Here is a 10,473-nt window from a genome sequence, read left to right as displayed (position 1 = left end):
AGATCATGGAAGCCATTGATAACACTGATCAACAAGCAGACACAAGTGTTGTCGACAGTAAAAACGCTCGCACCATCAAGGAATACAAGAAAAAGTACGAGCTATATGAGAAGTATTGCGAAAAACACGCTTTAGAAACGATAGATGTAAGAAGTATGGTAGTTTTTTTTCAAAGGATAGATATACTGGACACTTTACCAGAAGAACCTCAACAACAATTTTAGCAAGTTGCAACGGAATCACTCAATCCGATATTAAAAGACACGGTAATTGGAAGAGCAATTCTGTACCAGACAGATATCAAACAGTCAATGCAAACAGCAACCAAAACTGCCCTCAAAATTGGTGAAAAACTTGTTGAAACAACAAACATCCAACAAAAGCAAAAGAATCAATTTGAAAATACAGAAATTAATCCATGCAAAATGTTCACAAATTGTACAATTGCACAATAAACTTTTAATTCACTGCAAATCATATTTTAGCCTTGTTGGATTTGTTAATTAAGGATCTGCGTCTTCCTAGAAAACGCTGTGCTCATGCCGTTCCACACTCATTTCCAAAGTTCCTTGTTCATCATTTTCTGTTCCAAAGTGACCGACTTGATCTTCGGGCCCTCCTCTCAGCGAGTTCCGAACACAGTAAAAAAGAGTTTTTTCAGAATTTGCATTCTTGTCCTTTCATTCAATGAAAGCGTCGAAGCTTTTCTGATTTTAATATATAGTCCCTTGTCAAAGATTCATTTGGTTGAGTTTCTTGGAGTTGAACTTGCACAATTGTTCGATTTCAATAAGGACGAATGTAGTTTCTCTGTACAGAGCTGTTGACTCATGGATGAGACCACCACCACTACCACCGATCGAACACACAAAAGAACATCTCCAAAATCGTCTTGATTCAATGCCTTATGAAGTGGTAACGCATCATGAGGTGCCACATGTTGTGAACAACTGTAATAATAATAGTGATGAGAGGCATTCATGTCTCCATTCAAACTCGTTTTCGAATATCGAATGTGACCTCGACTCAAAAACAAGGTGTGTCCTCTTCCACACGAAACGTCTAAAATTTTAGAGGAATGGAAAAAACCCACTCGAAGAGGTAAACACACAAAACAATTTTGTTCTTCACTGGAACTGTTACTGCTGAAATTGGATGTCATTGTTTCTTCAAGATTTTTGTGACAATGGCATGTGGTGAGATTTTTCAAACACTTTTCAGTGAGAGCATGATGATCATAGCCCAGTTGACCATGCTTTCCTTCTCCTCCCACATAACAGTAACCCTCACGTGAGAGTAGTACACAATGGTTCCATCCACAACTCACTTTTACAATGGGAATTCCAATGAGAGATTTCACTAAAGTGACATGACGATGCGTTTTGGTATTTCCAACGAGTAATCTTAAATTCCATTCAATATATGTAAATTTATAACAAGTGTGACATGAAACTCAAATTCAACCTCTTCTGAAGGTTTTTTGAACTTGTACTTACTGACCATAAGCATTCCAACCTACAGTGTATACTCGCCCATCACGTGTCAAAAACACTGAATGAAAATATCCACATGAAATGGCAGCAATTCGTTCATGTTGTAAAGACGAGATGAGATATGGCAAAGGATATCTCGTCGAGGACGTGGATGCATTGGAGGAATCTTCTTGTCGATTCTCCAAGCCCAATTGTCCGTATTGTGTATCACCAATGGCGAATACTCTTCCTTCCTTGGTGAGTAATAAAGTATGCCATGCACCGGCAGCACAATCCACTATTTGTACATCTTGCCACGAGTATCGAATGGCATTGGAGCAAGAGGAGGACGAAGAAACCTCTCGAAAGAATGCTGCTTGTTCCGATAAGGTTCGTTGACTCAAGAGCTCTGTATGAATGTACTGACTGACATTCTTTTTTGGAACGAGAAATTGTTTGATGAGTGTGGGAGTCAGTACTCGAAATTCATCCAATGAGGATTGAGATGCCTGAATGTCTAACTTTTCCCAAACTCCACTGTGTGTGAGATTTTGTGTGAAAAGTGAAAGAGTAAGGTTCACATGGAAGAGTAATGATGCATATGAGAAAAAAGGTTCAGAATGACATGTTACTTACCATTGTCCATAGGTATTCTTTCCAAAGGAGCACACCGAATGATCCGCAAGAATAATAATCGAATGATAGCCTCCACAACACACTTTGACAATTTGTGGCATTCCACCATAATTGGATTTGAGAGCAGAACCACTTGTCGAATGCAACATTTGTGGTGGTGACAATGAGCTCACACTCGTCGTCGTCGTCATGAGGGTTGGGGAGGTACTTGTGGATACTTTTCGTTTCATCCATGCATTTCTCTCGAAGGCTAAAGGTTCAAGAAATTTGTCACATTCCATTAAAGATTGGAGGAGTCGAAGAGAGTTTCTCCAAGCCATTCACACCAAGCTGACCCTCACGACATTCACCCCACAAGTATAAATCACCGGAGAGAGTGACAGCAATGGAATGATGGCCTCCGCAACTGGCCATTTGAATGGGATGTTTAATGGAAAGGATTGGCTTGAAGGTCTGTACATTGCTAGTACATGATTGTCCTATTTTGTTTCACGTCACGCAGTCACAAAAAAGTTCATATTTGAGATTAGCAATAACATATTACACAACTCAAAATTTTACCAGACATGGTCAAAATCAATGAATGATACCATCCGCAATGCACGCTCTTAATGAGAGCACGTGGAGATGTTTTTGATGAGGAATTTACATGTTTCGATTGTATTCTCATAAAGGATTGTTTTTCTTTTTCATTGCATTCTTCTTCTTCTTCCTCTTCTGAGTCTTCATGGTCTATTAAGGGTGTGATTGTTTCCTCACGAAACGGATGTGGTGAATGACAAGAACTTCTGTGCTCCATACTACCATTTTCCAATGCATTTAAATTCATTAAGGAAAAACTTTCATCCAAATCAGGAGTCGAAGAATTCGAGCAAGTTCTCAAAGAGGATTCACTATCAACACCACCACCAACACCACCACCACTACTACTAGCACAACTCTCAAAAGTAGTACTACTTCGATCGAACATGACATTATACAAGTGTGGGATTCTGAGTGGCCGCATCATTGGTGAAGAATTTGGCATGATTGAAGTGGCCGATGAATAACTGTAATTGGTTGGAACATTCCATTGATTGGTGTTGTTGATGCTGGACTTATTTCGGGTCATGTTTGAGGAAGAGGTTGTGGTGGTCGTATTCGTTCTGGTAATTGACGACGAGCTTGTTGGTTGTGAATTTCTCGTACAAGACATTGATGAGGAAGAAGAAGATGAGGAACAGTTTCTTTGTGAATTGACTGTGGAAATTTGAAGACCCGTTTGTCCCGATGAATGCAAACCACATGAATAAATTTCCTCGATCAGAGGTGAATCACGATTGGAGGAGTTGCCTTCGTCTTCATGGTGTTGACCACGATTGTAGGGATGCTGCCGCACTGCTCGAGAGGTTAAATTCTTAGGGGAGTTAAACAAGTCGTCTCGTGACAGCGTGGTGGTGGCTGCATGGTACTGAGTGCTGCTTCCTATTGGATTCATGAATGAAATTGTGTCAAAATGGTCTCGAATTCTTAATGTTGTACAGTTGGTTGTTATGACCTTGCGAGAGTTAAAAATTGAAGTTTTGAAAATAATTGTCGTTGAGAGTTTGTTGAAAAACCGAATGCAAAATAATGTTTCTAGAAAGTAAAATTGAATGTAAGCAATATGATGTGCTGATGCTGTTGTTGATGAATAGATTAGGTTGGACCTTTTGTTTTGCGAATTTGGAATCCGTCACTCTCAAGAGATGGTTTCAAACGAAACTCAACAATAAAAGTAAGTCCACAAATTCGGAAAGAAAAACCAATGAGGAAAAGTGGACATTGAGAGTTGGTGGAAATAAGAGCTTTACATGTTGATTTAACTGGATAGGTGAAATGGACTATTGGCCATTTACAAAGGTGTTGCATTCATAGTAAAGAAAAGTATGACATGTTGAGTGTCACTCCAGATTTAAGAATACAAGTCTTCGTCATAATAATGATCGTCACAAGCGAAAAAGGAATGGTCCAACTGTCAAGTGTTTTAGTGTTACGGGTGCTCGAGTACTAGATGGAATTGGTACAATTCAGTAATTAATTAACCATATTTTTAAAAATTTAATCAAAATTCAGGTGGAATGTGTCAAAAACATACACAATATTAAAATTGCAAAATGCGAATATCATACAACCCATCCTTATTGTGAAAGTTTCATGCTGAAATGATGAGCTACCAAATCGAAACAACGATGAGCTGTATTTCGATTGTATCCTGAATCTAAATGAATTTGAGAGCAATTATTTTCTTTAGCAAAATTTAGCACATGATTCAACAATAAAGTTCCATAACCTCTTCCTCTACAACTTTCAGAAGTAATCAAATCATCGATATAGACACATTTACCCCATGCAGTGGTGGTCATCTTTCTGAAGCCAACACGTGCAACGACTTGTCCATTCTCATTCTGAATGGCATGAATTTGATAGCCTTCTTTTTGTTGTTCCAACACTTGCTCCACGAAGGCTTGTGGTGTTGTGAGATGAGGTCGGAGATCTTTAAACGTTTCAAAACATGATCCAATTTCCTGTGGAGTGCTCTTTAAAAGAATGGGAATCGCTTGTTGTGATGGTGTGCTGCTGCTGGTATTATCGGTGGATGCAATCATGATTACGTTTGATTTTTTATGGGGTGATGAGAACATTCTAGATCTTTGAATGATGCCATTCGGAAAATGATCATACAAAGAGTCCGCACGGGAGTGATTTCTAGGTATTGTTCTGGGTTGATAGCAATGAAACTGAATTACCTGATGCTACTGAGGATTTGATTCATTGATGTCTGTATTTTAATATGCTCTGGCCATTGTCGAACTGAAGTTCATTCATTTTTTATTAATAGATTTTGTAAAGAAATTGGCCTCCGTTTCACCACCAAATCAAAAAAAAATTCTTTCCAACATAGGCTCTCTTTCGTCTATCTTTGAGAGAAAACACAATTCCTTCATCATCCGAGCTCATCATCATTGCTACCACCATCAAGAATGTCCACCTCGCAAGATTCAAAGAAAGTGGAAGAATCCACATCTGCCATTGATCTCTATATTCACCCATTGATCATTATTAATATTTCAGATCACTACACTAGAAAAAAGTATCAATTAAAGCAAGGATCAACTCCTGTGGATACCTCTCTTGATTCCAAAGTTCTTGGTATTTTGTTTGGTACTCAAGATGGTAGAAGGGTTGAAGTGAGAACGTCTTTTGAATTGATCTTTACGGTGGACAAGTCAGGAGTTGTGAATATTGATCATACCTATTTGCAAGAAAAGATCGAGCAATGTATGTTGTTTTCATTGTGTAATTTTGGTGTGGTCTGATTTAATTGGTTAACATCATGAAACTTTGGTTTCTCTTGTTATTTTCATCATCATCACGGCTTATTTTCGAAAATGTCATCATGATTTCCAAAATGTTCAACAACAATTTCAAAACTATTGTTACCATCTCGATGTCATGACGATGGTTTATGTTGACATTCAATTGAACACTCTTTTCCTGCTATATTGAATTGTTACATTTGAAACAAATACAAATGACACAAAATAACCAAATATCAATATTTGCACACGCTTTTGACAACAACAGATAAGCAAGTCTTCAAGAATTATGACGTGTTGGGATGGTACTCCACTGGTACTGAAATTAGACCTGAATACAAACAAATTCATGAAGAGATTGCTAGATACAATGAATCCCCATTGATGATTCTTGTTGGAGTTGCATTCGGATCAGTTCAAAAGGAGCTTCCTCTCTATGTTTATGAAAGCAATATTAATGCATCAAGCGGCACCGTTTCATGGGCTACACTCAATTACAAGATTGAAACTGAGGAAAGTGAAAGAATTGTGGTCGATCAAGTCAACCGTATGGACAAGAGAGATGGATCTTCATCATCGCTCGTTCCCCAATATATCACTCTCTCCAATGCTGTAAACATGTTGATTGAGCGTGTTGAAGTTTTGATCAATTACTTGGAACAAGTGAAACAAGGAAAAATTGAACCAGATCACAAAAAATTACGTGAAATTTCTTCTCTTTCCCACCGTTTACCAGCAGTTGTTTCTGACAAGTTCAACTCTGACTATGTGAATGACGTCAATGAAAGTTTAATCATTACTTACCTTGCCACCATGACCAAGGGAGTCAACCAATTCAACAATGTTGTGGACAAGTACATGTCCCTCAGTGCTGGAAAGAAGAGAATGTATTAATAAATCATTGAGGAGAACTCCATTGAACACACGATAAGTAATAATTTATAAAAATTACAATGAATTTTTCATATGAGTTTCCTTATTAATTTTGAGTGAAAGGGTAGACCTGATTGCTGATCTTGGGATCGTTAATTTTTACATCCTACCACTTGATTGTTGCTTAGTTGTCGTTCGAGCTTGCTCCTTCGGAATTCAGTGATCATTGAATGGTCGCTGTGTGGAATGGGGCTGTTTCGGTTTTCTGGAGCGTTTTCGACTCCATTAACTTGTTGCTGAGCTTTCTTAATGTTCCTTCGCATATGAATTTCGTCCTTAATCTTTTCAAGGTGAGGGTCATGATGTGCAACTGTTGGTGCAGAGGCGTTCTGACAATCCAAAGAAGCTCGTTTCCTTGCGAGAACTTCTTTTCGATGATTGTGGAGTGACGAATCGTTTTGTGTATGCCTTGATGCTGCATGATCTTCGTCCTCGTTCAAAGCAATTACAGAATGGTGTGCATGTAGGGTTGTTAATGAGTTTGTTGTTGAAGGAAACGAGGTCGAGATTATTTCACTCTCCTCCCTAGGTGTGGTTTTGACAAATCGAAAGATGCTGGGATATTTGATTTTTTTCTCATTACTTGTCGATTCTGGTGGTACATCATCGTTGCTGAGAGTGACATTTGTGGGATGCTCTACGTTTTCTGCAAGATCATGTTTGTTCGTGGTTGGCTGCGAAGAGCCATAACCAATATTATTCGAAAGTCGCTTAGTGGAAAGTACATTAGTGGACATCGAGGAAGAAGGAGGATAGGTGTTGCTGTTCATAGCAGTAGGAGGATGAGAAGTGGAGGGAGGGGCAGTGGTTGCATTGAGAAAACCATTCGTGGAGGGAGTTAACTCTGACGATAGATTGCCATTGACATCAAAAGGATCCTCCTGATGAAGAGGAGAGGAACTTCCACTAGTGGTATTGGAATAGGCAGTACATGCATCATCATTATCAATCCCATCATCATCATCATTATGGTCCTCCAAATCATCGTCTAAGGAACAAGGAGATAACGGTGATGGAGTTCGTTGTGAGTTGTTAGTGAGAGGAACATGTCCTCTGATATGATTGACTCGCTTCCTCCTCTTGGGAATGAACTGATATTGTGTATTCGAAGGGAGGTTTTGTGTGGTGTGGAGTTGTCTGGAAATCTTGCTTGAAAAACAAGAAGAAAGGATACTCGTCGAGGGTAAATGGTCGGGAAGATCGTCCAAGGAGGGATCTGTCATGGAAGATGGAGTGAGGGTATTGTTGGATGTTGTAAATGTTGAATAGCAATTTGTTGTCATCATCATGATGATGATGATAATAGTGAAAAAAAGATCCGCTTGGAATGAAGAAGAAAAAAATGTTTGAATTCAAATTAAGCACAAGGAGCTCTCTCAAGATGAGAAATTTCGACGTCTTGCAAGTGTGTGTTGTTCAAGTGGTGGACAATGGTTGTTGTTATTCGGTCCGTTAAATTGGCAAATATGCCGGGATTTCTTGAAAGACGCAGAATGACGTTAGGATTTTTTTTTAAAAAAAGATCGTTGGATAAAAATAGTTGTAAATGGTCTAACGGTTTTGGCGGGAAGACCTTGATTGATGTCCTCAACTAACTAGTTGTCAACCTGAGGGCTATCAACAGCAAAGAATCCCGTAGCAGCCGAATGTTTTTGGATCTTGAGCTCTGTCAAGAGTTCCATTGGCCAATCAAATCAACACGATCGATTTCATTTGATGGAACTCTCAGTAAGCGGTTTAATAAATACTACCTTGTCAATTCAATCGATAGGTTAGGACAAGAAATCTCTCGCAACAGGTAAAACAAAATTAAGGGTGGCTGGTGATCAGGATTTTGCGCAATGACACAGCAAGTAGAATCATCATCACATGTCGCAACACGCACATCCCTTACAGAAGCAATAGTTGAAGAGTTGCCTTTCCAGATCCACTTTCACAAAACTTGTCAAAAGACACTTCTTTCAAGATTGCCAAGGTATCATTAATGGCTAAATCGAACATGTCACAAGTTGGAGTGGAGAGATGATATTTCACATTACTCTTCGAATCGAAGGGTAGGTTAATATTTTTAACAGAGTGGTCACTCAGATAATTTTCGTAAATTCTTTTAGCTTCATCCTCCATACTACCAACGACTCCCTCAATTTGTGAATATTTGTTTCGAAAATCGTCTGCCTCCTTGTAAAACATGACTAAATCCGATGTGTTGTTTTTGTGACAATACTCTAGGAAAACCTTAAAGGTCGATTCATTCTTCAATAATTGAACGAGACTAAATTTATCCGATGTTTTCTGTAAAACTCCCAATTCTTCTTCCAATAATTTGATATGTTCGTGTTGCTTTTCAGTTTGTTGAAATAATCTCTCGTTCTCTTGTTCCACAATATTCACTTGATGTTGAAGAAGGAGGAATTTCTTTTCCAATATTGAATATTCTGAATCGATTGAGCTTTTCATGCTTGTCACAAATGCAGAAAGTCGTTGATCGAGTTTCTCTCGGTTGCAATGTAGAGCTCTTTCAATGTCTTGATCCAATGAGAAGGCAGACGATGAGACACTCGATGTGGTGGTAGTGGTGGCACTATCTGCCTTCTTGTTTCCAAACGAAGAGGATGCACCAGAGCAGAAGGGATCATCTTTGGAGTCGGTGGATAAAGGACTCGATTCCAAAGAGGAATTGGCGCTTGAACTATAGGGATAATTTGGAAAATCAGACATGGAGTCGAATGGAGAATTGTTGTTAATGTTGTTGTTGTTGTTGTTGAGATGAGTATGGTCCTCAATGGATGGTCGAAACACTGCAACAAAGGCCATATTGTCATTGGGTACCTCTTCGTGAGGAATTTCTCCGAGTGAAATCTCAATTGGAGTGTTGTGACCTTGTTTGTGCTTGGCAAGTAATCCTGTGATTGTTTTTGATGATTGTGTGTGATTAATAAAAAATGATGAGATAATAATTTGGGAACGTGACAAGAGTGTGAAAAAATAATTTTCCAAACATGACATGTTCTCACTTACGTCTTGGTTTTCCAATTAATCTCTTATCTTGCCATTTCTTAAATCTTGTAATGTATCCATCATGATGTTGTGCATACATGGTTGGCATCAAAATTGACACATTTTTCGACAATACTTCATCCTTTCGCCATCCAAATAATTCCTCAGCTGCCTTATTAAATCCAACAATTTTACCGTCACTATCCGAAATAACTGTTGGATCTAAAACTGCTTCCAGTACTTGTAACATGGATTCCATTCTTGATGGTTGGCCAAAAGATGAATGATTTGACGATGGTGGTGGTGGTAACGTGAAGGATCCACCTCCCGAAAATAAAGGTCCATGTCCACTGCCATTGAGTGACGAATTGGATCCCGAAGAATTCGATGCAGCATCTCCAATCGCTGCTGTACTCAATGTCAATCTCAAATGTTTAGGAAGTGATCGATTGAGTGCATCCATCCATTGTAAATGATCTTGAACATCGTTGGCAAGTAAAATTAAAGTTTCGGAACCTTCTTGAAAGAAGAGAGCGATGGAATTTTCTTTTCCACACACATGTTTTCCATTGTGTAAAATTCGTTGTGGTACTTGTTGTGATGAGCATGTGGAAGGAGAATGAGAACTTGTCGTTGTGGATCCAGAAATGTCATATTCTTCAATGGGTTGTGTGTCTTTGCTCGATTTGAATTTATAAAGAATGCCATTCGAGAGCACAAACCAGAATCTTTTCATTAAAGTTTGACATACCAAGTGTCAAATGCCACCATGGGTTTTTCATTCAACCAAAATTATCATGATGGACACCAGTCAATATATAAACGTGACATTCATTGTATTTCATCATCCGAACATTTATAATTTTCCGAGACGAACATTACCAACATTATTATACAATTCCGCTCTCTTTTTGAACTTAACAATTACATACTTTTTCCAACGTCCAAAGAATCCTGATTTTTGTTGGAGATAGCCCGAGAGGGAAGGAAGAGAGTTGTTCTCATAGTTAGAGTCTTCTTCCGAGAAGGGAATATGTTGTTGCATCTTTGGATTTTTTTTTCTGAGCGACGAAATGGGTCGAAGTTTGGTTGGCATT

General features: G+C 38.7%; 5 protein-coding genes across 5 annotated transcripts; 1 reads left to right on the top strand and 4 right to left on the bottom strand.

The window, feature by feature from the left end:
- Positions 1-739: 739 nt before the first annotated feature.
- FDP41_003712 (uncharacterized protein) lies at positions 740-3,585 on the bottom strand (the record flags this gene model as incomplete). The annotated part of the gene is made up of 5 exons (XM_044707047.1): positions 740-1,403; positions 1,497-2,009; positions 2,109-2,358; positions 2,444-2,587; positions 2,670-3,585. The coding sequence occupies 5 exons, from the start codon at positions 3,583-3,585 to the stop codon at positions 740-742; spliced, it is 2,487 nt and encodes an 828-aa protein (XP_044561772.1).
- A 682-nt stretch (positions 3,586-4,267) lies between these two features.
- On the bottom strand, positions 4,268-4,735 carry FDP41_003711 (uncharacterized protein; the record flags this gene model as incomplete). The annotated part of the gene is made up of 1 exon (XM_044707046.1): positions 4,268-4,735. One exon carries the CDS (start codon positions 4,733-4,735, stop codon positions 4,268-4,270), a length of 468 nt encoding a protein of 155 aa, XP_044561771.1.
- A 375-nt stretch (positions 4,736-5,110) lies between these two features.
- Positions 5,111-6,340, top strand: FDP41_003710 (uncharacterized protein; the record flags this gene model as incomplete). The annotated part of the gene is made up of 2 exons (XM_044707045.1): positions 5,111-5,408; positions 5,715-6,340. The coding sequence occupies 2 exons, from the start codon at positions 5,111-5,113 to the stop codon at positions 6,338-6,340; spliced, it is 924 nt and encodes a 307-aa protein (XP_044561770.1).
- Positions 6,341-6,471: 131 nt separating this feature from the next.
- FDP41_003709 (uncharacterized protein) lies at positions 6,472-7,668 on the bottom strand (the record flags this gene model as incomplete). Its single annotated transcript, XM_044707043.1, has 1 exon — positions 6,472-7,668. One exon carries the CDS (start codon positions 7,666-7,668, stop codon positions 6,472-6,474), a length of 1,197 nt encoding a protein of 398 aa, XP_044561769.1.
- Positions 7,669-8,269: 601 nt separating this feature from the next.
- FDP41_003708 (uncharacterized protein) lies at positions 8,270-10,472 on the bottom strand (the record flags this gene model as incomplete). Its single annotated transcript, XM_044707042.1, has 3 exons — positions 8,270-9,282; positions 9,398-10,104; positions 10,309-10,472. The coding sequence occupies 3 exons, from the start codon at positions 10,470-10,472 to the stop codon at positions 8,270-8,272; spliced, it is 1,884 nt and encodes a 627-aa protein (XP_044561768.1).
- Between the last annotated feature and the right edge of the window lies 1 nt (position 10,473).

This window comes from Naegleria fowleri (genome assembly GCF_008403515.1).
Source record: "Naegleria fowleri strain ATCC 30894 chromosome Unknown tig35, whole genome shotgun sequence".
Classification (NCBI taxonomy): Eukaryota; Heterolobosea; class Eutetramitea; order Acrasida; family Naegleriidae; genus Naegleria; species Naegleria fowleri.
The sequence above is the reverse complement of the archived record's forward strand: the minus strand, read 5'-3'. Positions and strand labels throughout refer to the sequence as shown.